At 43.2% G+C, this 18,643-nt stretch overlaps 1 protein-coding gene across 5 annotated transcripts in view; it reads right to left on the reverse strand.

The window, feature by feature from the left end:
- Positions 1–18,643, reverse strand: part of BICD2 (BICD cargo adaptor 2) — a 159,184-nt gene that overhangs the window by 74,369 nt on the left and 66,172 nt on the right. For all 5 annotated transcript variants that reach the window (XM_090021344.1, XM_090021341.1, XM_090021343.1 and 2 more), the window contains one exon: positions 11,384–11,596. In XM_090021344.1, coding sequence (XP_089877470.1) covers positions 11,384–11,596 — 213 coding nt within the window. The remainder of the gene's footprint in view (positions 1–11,383; positions 11,597–18,643) is intronic.

The raw sequence follows: 18,643 nt of genomic DNA on the forward strand, positions 1-18,643 counted from the left end.
ACTCCTAAGGCTTCAACCTGTATGCACTCCTGGCATGTACTGAACAACAGACTTGGTCCCATTCCCTGTTTTACCTCCAACTTTCTCTCCCCCAGCTCAAATCTTAACCTTACTTTCTTTGAGACACTGCTCTATTCACCTCTTTAACCTTACTTCTATATCAGAGTTCTCTATAGAGGTCATTTCCATAATCCCTCCATAATCACAACGGCAACTTCCCTGTCACAAATCTTCCCACTCTGGTGAGCCTAAACTATTTTTACAGCCATCTCCCCTTCCTGCTTGCTCAAACCAAATCCATTTCTTCTGTGAAGCCACCTCCTGGTTTCCTATACGCAAAGTATTCAGAGGCCAACTCCTCATTTGTATCCATTATGCACAAGTCTCAGTTCAATTTATAATCTTTGATACTATCTTACTCTTTTGTTCTCTGAGCACCTGTCTTTCCTTTCTGCTTGTTTTTTCCTCCCACTTCCTTCTCTCAATCCTTCTTGCTAGCACGCAGTATGACCTAGTCGACTTAACTGAAACATGGCGGGATTCTACACATGACTGGACAGTAGACATTGAGGGGTACAGGTTATATAGACGAGACAGAGTGGGGAGAAAAGGCGGGGGAGTAGCTCTCTGTTAAGGAGTGGTACACATCTTCTGTCATCAAGGCAGGAGTGGAGGAGGGAAATACCGAGACACTGTGGGTCAGGATCGGGGGGAGGGAGGCAGGGGAGAAGGACTTGGTAGTGGGGATCTACTACAGACCTCTTCACCAGGATGATGAGTTAGATGAGGTATTCTCCAAGCATCTTTCAGATGTCATACAGGCGAGGGAGGCAGTGGTCATGGGGGACCTAAATTACCCGGATATCAGCTGGGAGGAACAGGCGGCCAAAACAAGTCGCTCAAGGAGGTTCTTACACTGTGTGCAGGACCTCCACCTAACCCAGACGGTGTCAAGTCCCACCAGGGGTAGCGCCCTGCTAGACCTGGTCCTAGCAACAGGGGATGATCTTGTGAGGGCCTGCAGGTACACAGTAACCTGGGTGACAGTGACCACCACTTGGTAGAGTTTACTATCCAGCAAAGGGTGACAAAAATATCCAGTGAGGCTAGAGTTTTAAACTTCAGAAGGGCCAACTTTACTAATCTTAGGAACCTAGTAAGTGAGGTGGCCGAACTCAAGAGCATTGGGCTAATGGGGGTCCAAGAGGGTTGGAAGTTTCAAGGGAGTGATTCTTGTAGCACAAAAGGAGTCTATCCCCTTACAGAGGAAAGGGGCTAAGGGGATAAAAAGCCCCCTTGGCTGAACAGGGAACTTCAGGAAAGACTGGGGGCAAAGAAAGAGATATATAGGCAGTGGAAGCAGGGGGCAGCCACAAAGGAGGCATACACCACCCTGGCACGCTATTGCAGAGAGTCAGTTAGGCACACCAAGGCCAGGACTGGAGCTTAGGCTGGCTACAGCAATCAAGGACAATAAAAAGTCCTTCTACAGATATGTAGCAAGCAAAAAGGTGCAGAGTAGCATAGGGCCCCTGCAGGACAAATCAGGTCAGTTGGTGGTTAATGCAGACAAAAAGGCAGAGCTCTTCAATGAGTTCTTTGCTTCACTATTCCTTAATACTGACCAAGACAATCCACACACCTTGAACATAGACAGATGTCCAAAAGGTACCAGACCACCAAAGGTTAGTGCTGACTTAGTTAAAGAGCACTTGGAAGGGCTGGATGGGTACAAGCCAGTCGGCCTGGATAACCTCCATCCACGGGTGCTGAAGGAATTGGCCAGTGTCAATGCTGAGCCACTGGCACAGCTGTTTGAGCTCTCATGGTGCTCCAGACAGGTCCCTGAGGACTGGAAAAAGGCCAACATGGTGTCCATTTTTAAGAAGTGGAGAAGGGAGGAGCCAGGTAGCTTTAGGCCAGTCAGTCTTACGTCCGTCCCTGGGAAAATATGAGAAAAAAAATCAAAGAGCATACCTGTGAAAGCCCAGTAGGGGAAACAATGCTAAATGGAAACCAGCACAGGTTTGTTGTAGGTAGATCCTGCCTGACAAACCTTGTAGACTGTTATGACCAGGTCACATACTGCCTTGACACAGGAGCAGAGGTCAGTGTCATCTACCTGGATTTTAGGAAGGCCTTCGACACAGTTTCACATCCTATTCTCACAGGGAAGCTAATGGGCTGTGGAGTGGACACCCACACAGTCAGGTGGGTGGCTAACTGGCTTAGGGACCACCCAGAGAGTGGTAGTTGATGGGTTATTTTCATCTTGGAAGGAGGTGGGCAGTGGGGTCCCACAGAGTTCGGTTCTTGGGCCGGTATTATTTAATATCTCATCAGTGATTTGGACGAGGGCGTGTTGAGTACCCTCTCAAAGTTCCCAGATGATACCAAATTATGGAGCAAAGTTAATACACCAGAGGGCAGGGAGTAGTTACAGGCTGAGCTGGACAGGTTAGATCAATGGGTGGAACATAATAGGATACAATTCAACAAAGATAAATGTAAGGTACTCCACCTAGCAAGGAGGAATCCCCAGCACACCTATAGGTTGGAAGATGTCCTCCTCAGCAGCTCAGAGGCTAAGAGAGATCTTGGAGTCCTAGTTGACTCCAAGATGAACATGAGCCGGCAGTGCAATGACGCCATCAACAAAGCCAATTGCACCTTGTCATGCATTAGCAGATGCATAACCAACAGATCAAAAGAGGTGATGCTCCCCCTCTATGCAGCACTAGTCAGGCTGCAGTTGTAGTACTGTGTCCAGCTTTGGGCGCTGCATTTCAAGAGGGACACGGAGAATCTGGAAATGCGGGTAGGAGGGCCACCTGCATGATTAGTGGTCTCCATAAAAGACCCTACAAGGAGAGGTTGGATCTCTTCAGCCTATATAAAAGACGGCTGAGGGGTGACCTTGTGACCACCTATAAGTTTATCAAGGGAGGACATCAGGGAATTGGGGATGTGCTGTTTACCAGAGCACCCCAGGGATAACTAGGAATAATGGGCGCAAACTAGTAGAGAGTAGATTTAGGTTAAACATTAGGAAGAAAATTTTTTTATAATACCGGTGGCCAGAGTCTGGAATGGGCTTCTAAGAGAGGTGGTGCTATCACCTAACTTGGAGATCTTCAAGAGGAGGCTTGACAACCACCTGGCTGGGGTCGCCTGACTTCAGTCCTCTTTCCTGCCAGTGGCAGGGGTTCGGACACAATGATCCGTTAGGTGGCCACATGGTTCCTTCTGACTCTATAATCTATTAATCTATTTCATACCTACTCTATTATCCTTATTGTTTTGAGTAGGTTCCAATTTATCATTTCTTTCCACCTTTCCTATGAATTCCTATCATGTTGTTATAATTTTTTTTTTTTTTTTACCGAAACCATTGCGTCTCATTCTGGAGTTTAAAACTGTAAAGTGTTCAGGTTAGTTAATGCACCTTATTCTCTGCATAAGAATGTCCACATGAGAGAGAAGTGTGACATGTTATATTATTAAGAACACCTTTCCTCACTATTTCCTTGGCAGCTTGTCCAAATATTAGATTTTGATACATCCTTAAAAAACAAATTAAATTGGAACTAATCCAAACTACATGCAAGTCCATAAATAGAGCAAGGCTTTAAAATATACTGTATAATACACTATTATAAGTTCCTCTGGACCAGTTTTAACTTAATTGCCTGATAGGTGGCTCTTTACTTTTTCTTTTTTTAAATTTCTATTCCACCAAATACAATATTGTTTCCCTTAAATGTAATATGCAAAATTACAAGGTTTTCCTTTGACTGCAGGGAATTTCAAATATATCTTTTTCATTTGAAGAGTTCACGCTACCTTGCTTGAGAGGACAACAGAGCATAATGATGCATAATATACAAAGGACTAATCAGCACTTTAGCTGCTGAACAAGAAATACACCCATGACACTTGGAATACTCTTTCCTCACTGAAAAGGCAAGTGCTTATGGGTACTTATAGAGGTACTAATAGAACTTGAACAATTAGCTTATTATCTACTTAAATAGCATCAGTTGAATGCTGCTATTGGAAGAGGGACTATTGCAGCCAACCACCAACTTAAATAGCTACCACGTTGGAAGCATAAGCACCAGAACCAGAACAGTGGAAATTAAAAAGTTTTTAAAAAGTCAAGTTGCTCTGCACAGAGCACACCCTAGATCATGAGCGGTCAACACATGGCATGAATGGCACAAGTAACACAGCAGCCTCTGTATTAGGCAAGCAACAGACTGAGGATGGGACAGGCAGCACAGTGGCAGGAAACAGAAAGCAGAGCAGGAGGTCACACAGGGAGCAGAAAAAGCACCAGATTAGGCAAAGAAGGGGGGACTGATGTAGCACTTAGGGAGGGTGAGAAGTTAATTTGTGGCGGGCTTGCCAAAAATGTTAGCCTCCACTGCCCTAACTTACCAGTGACATAATTCCCAACTTAGTTCCTATACTTTAACATCAAGACTCAAGGTACAGAAGAACAGATACATAAACTTGTAACACCATCAGCTTAAAAACCCAGGACTAACTAATGAGCTTTAGAAATTCTGGGGGCCTTCCACAGGAGGAGGTACTGGTTTTGGGGTCTTAAGGGAAAGGTTGAGTTTTTTACCCTAAAGAGATGGCCCAATTTAAGAATTTGTTTAACTCTCAGGGGTCTCAGGGTCAATTAAAACAGCCAGAGCTGTGCTTAGAGAGCAGAACCTCGCTGGGAGAGGGAGGCCAAGCCCAGAGCCTCTCCTTCCTGGAGTGATCCCTTACCACACCAGCAGCCTAAATTTGTCCCTTTCCCTTTGACTGACTTTGTTCTTGAAGCCATGCTCAACTTCTGATAACAAAAGGCATAAGAAGATCTGGCTGTCCAAGGTAACACCACCAGGTTCTGCTTCAGCAAAATTACCTGAAAGACGCCCAACTAGTTCTTTCCAATACTGGGTGCATGGCACCTAGTGCTCAAAAGGAGAGGCATCCATTTTGGTAAGAGTATTAGACCCCACTTCAAAAGCTGGTAGAAGAGACCGAGGAAGGGTTGGTGTCTCCCACCCAAGGACATTCTCCCTCCAAGAACTGGTGGTAGCATCAACAGGATAAGCTAGCATAGGTCTGTACTGGTGGTTAAAGGGATTTCTGTTGCCATCACATAAGTTGAAGTCACAAAGCCCATCACAGAACTGGTATTAGATACCTGCTCTTAACAAAGGAAGGGATACTCTGTGCATTGACTAGACCAGGAGTCGGCAACATTTTTGGGCAGAATGCCAACAACACCTGCAACCTCAACTTGTAAGATGTTGATGTGCCGGGGCAGATGGTGGGGGAGCTGAGAGGAGCCCAATCCTTGTTGTGGCACTGAGCCCTGGCTACTTCTCCACCAACTGCCCCAAGGCACACATGCCAAGCAAAATGCCTTCACGTGCCACACCAGCATATGTGCCGGGGGTTGCCTACCCCTTGGACTAGACCAATTCCGTAATACTTTAAGGACAGAAAGCAACAGTGATAACATAGGGGTAGGCAATTATTTTGGGTGAAGGGCCACTTACCGTGCTTTTGCAAGCTGTCCAGGGCCACATGGGTAGCCCCACCCCTTGACAGGTGTCCCGCCATCTTGTGACTAGAAGTCCCACCCCCTAACCCTTGCTACCAGAAGTCCCTCCCCTTGCCCCCAAAAATACTCCTTTCGCAGCATGGGGTTTTGCCATCTCGGAACCAGAAAAATACCAAATTATATTCCCCCCAAAAAAATCAAACATTTAAAACAGCAGTTCTGAACCTTTTTCTGTTGATGTACCCCTCGGTCTCAGAGTGAGACTTCACGTACTCCCTAGGACCGATGTTTCTGGTGCAAGGTTGAGGCACGGAGCAGGAGTAGGTTATCTGGTTTCCATACGCATGTGTGTTTGACAGCAGTAAAACCCCAGCAATTTCAAATTGTCAAGACATTTTTTAGGCCCTTCGACCTGTGTTAGACATTGTATGAAATACATCCCATGCACCCCCTGATGAGGCTTGATGTACCCCCTTGGGGTACATGTATCCCCTGTTCAGAACCGCTAATTTAAAACATTAATTTGATTTCAAAAAATATTTTTGTCCAGATTTACTTGTGTTGGTGTAGTGTATGTAGAGGTGATAGTATAATAGCTTAAAATGAAATCTTACTCTTGTATATTGTGGTGAGGAAGGTGTGGGGGGGAGAATGGCTGGGGTGTATGAAGGGGTGTGGGTGTCTTGGTGGTTTGGAAGTGTAAAAGGTGTGCGTGTGGGACTCACCCTACGAACACCCCCCCCCCCGGGGTACTGGCATGGCCCCGTGCTCCCCAGTCCAGTGATGTAGCCAGGAGCCACGTGGTGCTGGAGCCATGTGGGGTCAGGAAGGCAAAGAAATGGCTGGGGTGGGATGGGGTTGGGCTGCAGCATCCTGCTGCCGGCTCCTCCTGTCCCTGACTTCTGTCAGTTTTGACAGACAGCCAGGAGCAGATAAATATTTTCTAAATTTGTGGGCTGGATAGAAGGACCTGGCAGGCTGGATCTGACTGGTGGGCCACATTTTGCCTACCCCGGGCTAACAGCTTTTGCCACCAGAGGCGGAAAGGACATCTTCATTAAACAGACAGCAATGTATAAAATAATGTCCCCACTAAAAAAATATTCATTGAATCTTCTCAGAACAATTCTAATAGAAAAAGTATTAGGAGTGAGGGGAAGCAGGCAACAAAAGATTTTTGTAGACTGCCTTGCTACTTGAATGCATTTTCTTGATACAGCAGAACCGAGCCAAGATGACTGATAATGTAGAACAAAGCAACACACACTTTCTTCAACAGCAGCCTCAAAAAGACAGTTGCCCTTCTCCACCCTTCCTGCTGCCCACCCCCCCCCATATTAGGACTTTTGGAATAATGAAAAAAAAGTTCAGACCTTCCTTACCACTCTGAATGACATATGTTTTAAAAACAATAATACCCTAATTCACTGCAAATTACAGAGCTGCATTTTCTTAGCCAGCTTCATACTTTAAATGTTTGGTTTCTCCATTATTTTAAGCCCCAGTATCAAGCCAAAGCACACATGCACACGTGCTCACATACTTTGAGAAATATTCTCTTTCTTCAACTTGGGCATCCTTCTACCTTTCATGCTCTCCTCAAAGTATTGTGCAAGTATTTCCCCCCTCCATTCCACCTATACATGTCTAACATGAAGGTGAGCACCCAAGCTAGGTAGTAAATGAAACCTGCTTTGTAATCTGCTAAAATGGTGAAGACAAAAGAAGAGTGAAAAAGAGGTACAATTAGTAATTATGCAGGAGAACTGCCTCCCAGTACTACTTCAGGACATATGAACTGCTGAGCTGGCAAATGGCAGCAGTTAATTCACAACTGGTAACACCCTCACAACTTGTCTCTGCAGGACTGGGCTACATGCTTCAATGGAAAACTGTCAAAATCATTCACATCCACATCAGGTGCCCTAGAGATTATTTTCACCTTACTAAGATGCTGATCATCTCCACATAGACACTTGTGAGAAGTTTATTTATTGCACACCCCCTCTCGGGCACTGCTTCTGATGGCTTCCCAAATGCTGTAATGGCAAATCATGAGTTAAATGCTTATTTGTGACATTAACTTTGCCATGCCATGCCAACATGCACTAATCTGGTCACTGATTTTGTCCAATGCAATTCAACCATGAGCTGCAAATCAAACCAAGCACAAATCACCTTCTTGTTCTGTTACTGAGAGTAGACTTAATCTAGATTCAAAAAACCTTAATGAAAAACAGAAAAAAACACCAGATGGACAGGTAGAGATGGACTGTGAAGCCCATATCCAATGGATTACAGTACAAACTTCCCAGTTGATCCTGCTAGACAAATCAAACTGAAAAGGGAGACAGATTTAGTCTGCATTCTCTAGGGAATCCTTGATTTCAATAGTTTTACACTCGGAACACATTGACTAGGACAGCAGTTCCTAAAATGCACCTACAGGCCACCTACAGCCTGCAAAGGGATTTTTTGATGGTGGCCAAACCCAGCAGAACCAGCCGATCAGTGAGGCTGTAGCCATTGCCAGTTCTGTAGCAACTGACTAACTGAAGCCCTCAGTAGCAGCCTGGCAATTTTTCCCAGCTACTTTGAGAGGTGAAGCATATTATGTTACATCTATTGAACATAAAAAGGTAGATTCATTTTTTAATGAAATCCCCAACATGATGGTCCATTTATCAAATGGCCCTCCATGAATAAAACTTTGGGAACCCCTGCACTAAGAAATGGATTAAGAACATCTTAAAGCAGACTGGTAAAAACCACCCACATGATCATTAGGATCCAAAACCAAATGGTAAGGTAGAAGTGAAAGACTCCCTATTTCAACTAAGAATCTCATAAACCACCTTCACTCTTTTGCTTAATATTAACACAAAACTTCCTGAATCAACACAATTCTAAGTGCCAAATCCTTGTACATGAAATCTCTACTTGAGATGGTAGAAAAAAAAGCAAATGGCAGTAGTATCTGAGGCCTGGAACTTTTCCTTCAATGGTAATTTTGTCCATACTCCTAAGCCCCCTTACTGTTACAAGGGAGCAACTAACTGTCTGCATATTGCAGCGGAGAGGAAGCCCTCTTAGGCAATATTCTGTTTATAATTTGGCTCCACATGCAGACTAAGGGCTGACCGTGCTTCACCCCAAATTTACAAATAAATGTATACTTCACGCTCACCAGACAGCTCATACAACATAACTCCCTCCAACTCTCTTTATAATGCCTTTGAATAAATAAAACCAGAATGTCTCTTCCAAGCTTTACTCAACTACCATTCAATGGTAGCAAAGAAGAACTAGAAAACATTTTCTACTAAGACCCAGGGTAGTGGAAAAAGCTGAACTTATCAGGTCTGACAACTGATTCATTTTGACTTGGCTCCTCACAGAAACCTGCATCTCCCACAGGATCACATATGCAGCCTCACATGAGCTGCAAACTAACTTGTAATTATAGGGCAGTTTAAATTATAGTAAGATTTAAAAGCAAACACCTTCACAGGAAGGGAATCCTAAGATACATAGACAGCTGGCCCAGATGTTTTCATTTTAATGTTAAAGGACTCGTGTTATTTTCTGCCAACAGAAGAAAAACATCTGGGACTCAAATGGAAAAAAAAAGCACTAAATGGCCACAGAGGAACAGGCACAAGAATGCTGCTCTCGATTAGGTGGTTTCAAGCACTCAAAATTCACCAGCTGGGATCTAACTTTAGAAAACAGAGGTCTACAAGCTTCCCACTTGGCCAAGTTTATTTTTCCATTTAAAATTTACAAGTTAAATGGAAATTCAATGGTAGATTTCTAGGTAATGTAGGAGAAAAAATAATTCAATAGATTTTTTTCCAACCAACCAAAAGGAAAAGTGACCTTCCTTGTTTAAACAAAGGAAGAATCTCTCTCCACAAGTTCTCATGAGCAGTCTGAAGTCACTGCTTCCTTCTTGAGCACCGCTCAGTTCCTCTGCAGATGTGTGAAGGATTTGTTTAATTTCATGCGAACAATCAGGGGACAAGGGGATCAGAGAAGAGGAGGGCTAGAAAGGACCTCCATCTAGTCCGACGTCCTACTCAAAGCAGGACTGTCCCAGACTAAACTATCCCAGTCAAGTGTCCATCTAACCTGCTCTTAAAAACGCCCAAGGATGGGAATTCTAAAGCCTCTTTGCGTAGCCTGTTCCCAATGCTTAACTTTCTCACTGTGCCAAAAGTTCTTCCTATTAGACAATCTAAATTTCCCTTACTGCAATTTAATACTTCTTGTTCTTCATCCTATTCCTTGCAACCATAGAGAAAACATCAGACTAATAACAGCTTGTCCTACGGCAAGTATGACAGTCTTGTATGAATCAATGTGCAGCTCAATGTTGTTTAAGCAAGACCACAAAAAAAGAATCACCAAATATATCTGGTTACTCATAGATTTGGACTAAAAATCCACCTATCAGCAGTTTAAGCAGCATTTGGAATTCCCTTATGGAGATAGCCATGGCTGCTTGGGTGGGGAAATGCATCTCTGATTGATTAGTTTTACAGGTGCTTGCAGGTGGTTGCTGTGCTCCTATTGCCCAAGCACAGAAGTTTGACTTGATTCCAGCTTTACTGTCCTGCTTTCCTGGGGTGCGAGAAGCTACAGAAGAGCTAGATTTCTTCTTGTATGATCACTCCCAGTAATGTATACTGCAAATTCCTAACTGTTGCATCAAACAGGTTACATATTGATTGATTCCATTCTATTATTGTTGAAATCATTGACATTTTCCAGAAACATTTAATTTAAGGCTTCCTACTTCTGCACAACTCCCCCACCATACCTTGTCCACACATATGCCATTCACTTATACAGAAATGAAAGAAAACTAAAACGAGGTATCTCTGTACATCTCTTAACCACTAAAATATCCCAAGGACTGAAATGTTTAGTTTTAGATAACTAACATAATCTAGTAGGCAATGCTTATTATATAGGACCTTCCCAGTCTAGTCCAGTATCCAAGCTACAAAAGACAGCCATTTCAGATCCTGTACCTTTCTTTGAAGGAAGTTACATAATGTACAATTATGGAATAGCTCATTATAGTTTATTGTACCCTTCTATTCAATTAAATTTAAAGTAACCTCAAACCAAGCAACTGAGGTCAAAGTGTCATTTTCATTTCTCTCTAGCTCAAATAAACAAAATTATGTACATGTAGAGGGCTCATAATAAAACTGTACTGCTTATTCAGTACATTATTCTGACTATTTCCTCCCTTCAGACAGTCTAGTGTTATCTGCACTGTACAGTCATAATCCCAAAGCAACATTATGATAAGGTTCAGAGATACCTTTCATAAGAAGTTGCACAGTTTACAAAAAGCAGTAAAAAGGCAGCCTGTTGCTACTCAAAAAAATGCAAAATTATACAAGGAAGCAGTATTAGGACCTTAATAATGATCAAGTTTAGCATTGCCATTTTATACATCCACTTCCTTCCAACTATGAAATAATTAATTCTACCCCATCACCACACACTGATACTATTTCAACATTAACATTGGTGAATTGCAACACAGGGTGGTAGTCCAGCAGAATTCAAGTCAGAAGCCTCCTCCTGCTTGAGCCAAGTGACTTTCCTGTCTTGCTTAAGTACACTGCTTTATTCCAGTCCCCAAGGAGAGTCACTGACCTGCTAAGGACATTATGAATAGAGCAAATCTTGATCCTGGAATAGGTCACCATTACAAAGCAGAAGCTCTAGGTTTCACAGTGAAATAAAGCATTCTTGCAATTCACCTGAGGCTGTACATTATCCATTCCCCCTTACCTCTTTCAGCTCCTGTGCAACAGAATTAAGGCGCTCATTTTCAGACTGGGTGTTGGCAAGGACATTCCGTAGTTGCTTGAGCTCCGTCTGCAGCTCCATCACTTTTTTCATGTAGTACTCTTCTTTGGTAGCCGACTCCTGAATCAAGGTTTCCTCTCTGCTCTCTCCATCTGCTGCTACCTTCTTGTGGTTGGTATGAGCCTGCCCAAAAGCCTAGGATGAGAAAAATGCATCTTTGAGTAATCAAACATAGAATCTTACAAGACCCTTACCGCCATTTTAATAGTTTCAAAAAGTATTCTTCTGTTTGCCAGTTGCAAAATAAACATACAAATAATCTTTTCTTGCACCAAATCACTGTGCATTATAGAAAAGATCCTTGTCTTCAATAGAGCTATACTAGTTTATACCAACTAAGAATCTGACTATGTACAGAGAGGCTTTGAACTTGGAATAGTACACATGCTGGTCCATACAGATTCTCTGCTGTGGGCAGGATATGGCCCCAAGGTTGCTGCTAATAACTGATTTATGATGCATAAAGCATGCATTTAGAACTTCACATGCATTTGCTTTGGTGAAGGACCAGGTATTGTTTCACCTACACTGACTCCAGTAGGACTTAGGTATGTTCTTAAGTGCTTTGCTGAATCAAGGTCTCAGTTTCCCACCACCTATTATCTGATCATCAGATCCACTGTTGCAAAGATTCAATAATGAGAAAATTTATGCTAATGGTTTTATGCTGTTTCTTAATATTTCCAACAGAAAGATTCTGTTCTGAGATGTGGGCATTTCCCTTATAGATTCAGTGAACCTTAGAAGGCACCATTTCTTTTTAGAGCCCATTAAATTGCTTTCACTAATAGATATTATAAGGCAAAGGCTTTCCTAATATATTAACTAGGTATAACACTGGTAACAAACTGCCTGACACATGGACTTAAATCATGGAGATTAATGAATGCTATCTTTAAATTTCTGTATGTTTGTGCAGTAGTCCATTCTCATTCCATGCCAAGATGAATGTGAGGTCTTCCAAGTGCCAGAACTGTTTTTAGGATGCTAGTCCAACAGATAACAGTTTTCATAGCTAATATGCTTTAATCCAGGTCAAGGGCAAACTACCATCTCCTCACAAGGCTCTCTCCAGTCAACTGTAAAATTACGAAAACTATTTCTTCTCTAGTTGTATGAATGTGTCTTATCACAGCCACAAAAGGAAATGTGCTTCTAACATAAACAGGTTCCTGTGCTTTTGTTACTGCTGCATATTAGGCAGGAAACATTTACTGATACAGTAATTATTGAATATACCAGGGTGAAACAGATGATTACATATATTGTCTGCTCTCTCTAGTATTGAAGACACCCACTTACAGCTCAGATTGAATTCTATTTCAGATAAGCAAAATCAGAGAAACAGGAGACAAATATCCATCGAGGAAATTCTGACCAGATTCACAGAATTGACCCAAGGAAAATTTAAAAAGCACCACATTTCATACAGAATGTAAAGCACCATCTGTGCAAGTTCCTGTCAAATAAGTTTCAGCTGTATAAAGCATATTAAAAGCCTAATATCCAAGATCTCCATAAACATTAATGGGATAGAAAGCAAAAACTCATATAAGCCTCTCCTTACACCCCAAAGAATCAACATTAATCTTTCCCAACCCTGTATTTACTTGGAGACCTAGACCTATTATGGAGACGGATGCTTCAGCATCCACTTACCCAGTAAAATGAACAGACCCCCAACCTCTACCCCATGTTAGTATGTTGCTTAAGTTCTCTAGCCAGTGGGATGCTAATGCTGTCAGCAAGTTACAAGCAGAAAGGCAAGTAAAACCATTTCTGATTACCCACAGAACAAAACTCCTGAGCATAATTAAAGCCAACTGCTTAACAAATTAACCAAGAAATTCTTGACTATCCACAACCAGTTTGCTTTTAATCTTTTGGAAATAGATGCCAAGCCTCTGGTTTCTTGAGGGGGTTTGTGACTGACAATCAGCCAGAGAGAGCTTTTCACCATCAAATATAATCTGGCTGATATCACAGGATATGGGAATCGCCTGCTGTGGCAGGAAGCTCCTGCTGCCTCACCTAGTCTCCTGGGATGCCACACTTTCTGGACATACGTTCTCAGGAGGATTTACTCCTGGAAACTCCTGTCACACAAGGTTAGCCCCCATACCCTTGCAAGGGCAGTAACAAGATTACTAGTTCTTTATGGTAGGTAATTCTTCATGCAAATTTCTGTATAGCCTTGCTTCCACATCACATGCCTCAAATATACTACCAGCAGCTCACTTAAATGTTTCAGGCACAAGGTACAGCGTTCAGTCAACAGCAACATCCAAGAGGGCTAAACACAGAACTGCCCCTTTGCCTGACAGCCAGACAAGCAGCAGCTATCTTACCAGCTGCATGGCATGCACTATCTTCAGATGCGGAGGAAGGGCTGACCGAAGTGCTCCAGATCAGAATACAAAGAGGTCACGGGGAAAGGGACTTAACAGTGGGTATCTACTACGGACCACTCAACCAGGGGGAAGAGCTGGAGCGAGAATTCTCGGGTCAGGTAACGGAGGCAGTTAAGTCAAGGGATGTGGTCATCATGGGTGATCTAAACTACCCGTACATTTTCTGGGAGAAGCAGTCAGCCAGATGTGACCACTAATATAGGTTCCTTGCTGGGCTACAAGACCTCCACCTAACCCAGGAGGTGCACAGTCTCACCATGGGGAATGCCCTGCTGGAGGGACTCCAGGTCCTCGACAACCTGGGCGATAGCAATCATCACCTGCTGGAATTCACCATCCAGCGCAGGGTGTCAAGGGCCTGCAGCAAGGCAGTAGCCCTTGACTTCAGGAGGGCCGACTTCAACGAGTTGAGGAGATTGGTAGGAGAGGCATTGTGATTCCAGAAAGTAGGAGAACTAGGGATCCAAGACAAGTGGTCGGTCCTTAAGGAGACAATCATCCAAGCCCAAGAGGTGACAATCCCAACGCGAGTCAAAGGGGGCAAGAGCACTCAAAAGCACCCTTGGCTCACCAAAGACATTCAGGAATGCCTGAAAGCCAAAAAGAAGGCATACATCCAGTGGAGCAGGGGGGTGCTCTCATCAAAGAGGATTATATATCTCCATAGCAAGCGTATGTAGGGAGGCAGTTAGGAAGGCTAAGGCAGAGATGGAACAAGGACTAGCAACAAGGATCACGAACAAAAAGTCCTTTTTTAAATACACAGGGAGTAAAAAGAAGGCATGCGGCAGCGTGGGGCCCCTGCAAGATGCACTTGGCAATCTGGTGATTGCACCAGATGAAAAAGCAGACCTTTTTAACAAATTCTTTGCCTTCATTTTTCTGAGCAGGGACTGGGACTTCTCCCCCACTGGGATACAGATGGACTCAGGAATGACTCTGCCAGGCCTAGAGTCAGGGAGGACCAAGTTAGGGAACTTTTGGAGCGGCTGGACATGTTCAAATCAGCAGGTCCAGATGCTCTCCATCCCAGGGTGCTGAGGGAATTGGCAGGAGTCATTGCAGGGCCCCTGGCATGGCTTTATGAGCACTCATGGTGCTCTGGCCAGGTGCCAGTAGACTGGAAGGCCAATGTGGTCCCCATTTTCAAAAAAGGGAGGAGGGAGGACCCAGGTAAATATAGGCCCATTAGTCTTACTTTGGCCCTGGGGAAGCTCTTTGAAAAAGTGATCCAGGAGCACATCTGGGAGGGACCAGCACGGGGGAGGATGCTCAAGGCCAACCAGCATGGGTTCGTTAAGGGCAGGTCCTGTCAGACCAGCCTGATAGCTTTCTACGATCAGGTTGCAAAAGCCTTGGATGCAGGTGTCATGGTGGATGTAGTCTTTCTGGACTTCAGGAAGGCCTCTGACACCGTCTCCCACCCCATTCTCATTAAAAAGCTAGGTGACTGTAGCATTGATGCCTACATAGTCAGATGGGTCATAAATTGGCTAGGGGGCTGCACCCAGAGAGTGGTGGTGGACAGGTCATATTCGACCTGGAGGGAAGTAGGCAGTGGAGTCCCTCAGGGCCCGGTCCTTGGGCCTGCACTGTTCAATTTCTTTATCAGCGACTTGGATGAGGGGGAAAAAAGCACCCTGTTTAAATTTGGTGATGACACCAAGATTTGGGGCAAGGTAGACATGCTAGAAGGGAGGGACAGGATACAACTGGACCTGGACTAGTTACAGGGGTGGGCAAATGTGAATAGGATGGGATTCAATACTGACACGTGCAGGATACTGCACTTGGGCAGGAAGAACCGGTAGCATACCTATAGACTGGGGAACTCCCTTGAAAGCACAGTGGCAGAAAGAGTCATTATTGATTCCAAAATGAACATGGGCTGCCAGTGTGAGGATGTGGTCAGCAAGGCCAACCACACCTTGTCATGTATCCACAGATGCATCACCAGGTCCAAGGAGGTGATTTCCCCCTCCCTTGCGACACTGGTCAGGCCGCAGTTGGAGTACCGTGTCCAGTTCTGGGTGATGCACTTCAGGAGGGATGTGGACAACATGGAGAGGGTCCAGAGGAGGGCCACTCGCATGGTCAGGGGGCAGCAGGGCAGGCCCTACGAGGAGAGGCTACAGGACCTGAACCTGTTCAGTCTTCACAAGAGAAGGTCGAGAGGGATCTAGTGGCTGTCTGTAAACTTACCGGTGGGGAGGATCAGAGGGGAATGGGTGAAACCCTGTTCCTCCAAGTGCCTCCCGGAGTAACAAGGAATAACAGCCACAAGTTGATTGAGAATAGGTTCAGGCTAGACATCAGGAGGCACTATTTCACAGTCAAGGCGGCCAGGACACAGAACCAACTCCCAAGGGAAATGCTGCTTGCTCCTACCTTAGGGGTCTTTAAAAGGAGGCTTGATAACAATCTAGCTGGGGTCATTTGAGCTTAGTAGGGGTCATATGAGCCCAGTATTTATTACTGCCTAGGGCAGGGGGTTGGACTAGATGATATAATCAGGTCCCTTCCAACCCTACATCTATGAATCTATGTGCTTCTTTGGCAGCAAAGAAGACTGTTTTCCCTGCTTAACACACGCATCCCAATTTTGGGGGGGCCAATATTAGACAAAAAGGTGTGTGTTTTGTGGGAGAAAATATGGTAGTTCTGAAATGCTTAATTACACTATGAACATTTTTCCTTTTCATCAGTCTTTAATTTGCCATTTAATTGTACTGAATTCCCTCCTCCTTCTTAATGTGATGCGACTAATGATTTCTGACCTCTCCATTAAGTGATTCTGGACCACTAGTTTATAATTCTTCCATATACCCTCTTTTTCACTGCCTTTTTAGGAAAACCATTAAAAATATTTTCACATAGGAGTTCATAGATTGATAGAGTTCTTCCTTTCCCCGGGCCACTGTCCACGCACTGCTGTGAATCTCCTCTTAATTCTACAAGTTACAAATGGTCAATAATGGAGTAAGAAGAGCTGCAGGTTGCAGAATTGTGACTCAGCTCAACTGCTATTAAGATCCTCCACTACAAGGTAATCCACATTGATACATTGATACACTGATGTCAATGGGGACTCGTGTACAATTATCATATTGCAGCATGAGGACCTAAAGACAAACAGGTTCCACCATTCAACGGTTGTTGCTGTTCTGTATACAAGTTACTAGTTTCAGTTTAGCTTTTAATAACTACTTAACCTCCTGTTAACAATTCCAGCAGGAATGAAAGCTAGACCTACCTCTCCCACCTCTCACAGATCGTCTACAGTGAATAAGGATAAAGAAAGGTAGAGCATTGTGAGTAAACACATCAGACTATATCAAGAAACTCCAATAAGAAACCTGTCAGCCTGGTATTTTTCACTAATAATAAATATTTAGTTTTAATGGGTATTCTATTTTCTTAAGATGTCACAGCTACGGTTTTTGGTAGGACATAATCATGCCTTCCTTCATTTACTTAACAAGGATCCCACACATTCATGTTACAAGTATTTACATAATTGTAACAGACTACATAGTATAGGAAATTTAATTTTCACTAAATTGTCCATAATTACAGGGCCAATGTAATTACCATCTATGGCTACAGTCCAGATCTGTTTCAAATCAAGCTATTATGAGAAAAATTGGGCTTTTAGTGACACAGACCTTTATGCATTGTAAGAAGCAACAAGTCTCACAGTCTCTTTCATTTTCTTTATTACTGAGATACAAAACACAAAACAGCACAAAAAATGTGGGAGGTAAATCTACGCAATATTCTCTTCTCTTACTCTTCTACTAAATCCTTCACTCTCACCCATGAAAAATTATCAGATTTTCTGACTATAAACATAGATTTCATTGCTGAAAAAGGAGGTCCAAAATTAAAGATTAATCTTATCATGAAGTCATATAACAAAATTATTTTGGTTACACAGACCACCTTAATTCTAGCATTTACTGAGTGATTCAATCTGAAACGTCACTGTTTTTCTTTACGCCATTTTTTTTGCCCAATGTATGTTTATACATGCACATGCAGACATACAACAGAATGAGTGTTAGTGTGAGTGTGTGTTTAGCAAGCTACTATAAAAAGCATTTACATCTTGCAATTGGTAACTGTGGAAATACTGAAATACTTTTTTAATACTAACATTAAAAAAGGACTACAGCCCTTGAGCATCCCACCAGGCTAGTCATCTTTTCCCAAGGTGAAATCAAAATGCTACTGATTATTCAAGGATGCAGCATCATGAACAAGGCATTTTGCATGACATCACAGTGCTATTTAGCTGTCTGTTAAATTATGTAGAACATATGCATTGATTTATTAATTTATTAAGGTAGGAATTATTCAACATTAAAGCACAGTACTTTAAAGGATGAAACAAAGACGAGAACCAAGAACTTTTTTTGTTCTTCAGTGAAGTGACTAAGAAGAATACCTGAACAGAGGCAGTTAAGTCAAGGGATGTGGTCGTCACAGGTGATGAAGAATACCTGAACCAAATCCAAAACAATACAGAAAGTGACCTATTAAAATACCATGCTCTTGCCATAAATACACACCTTTTTTCTTCACCGACTGCCTTTCTTGCATGCATACCAGCCTCTTGCTCCTTTACTATTCATTCCATCCACAAAGAGCACACACCAACTGCAGGTGCTTCCTCAGCCTGACAAAGGGTATTTATACCCAAAAGCTTGCGAAGAAGAATTTTTCCAACTGAGTTGGTTTAATAAAAGATATCAGATTTACCCAAAGAATC

This window comes from Crocodylus siamensis, chromosome 11 (genome assembly GCF_052110815.1).
Source record: "Crocodylus siamensis isolate JL-2025a chromosome 11, ASM5211081v1, whole genome shotgun sequence".
Classification (NCBI taxonomy): domain Eukaryota; kingdom Metazoa; phylum Chordata; order Crocodylia; family Crocodylidae; genus Crocodylus; species Crocodylus siamensis.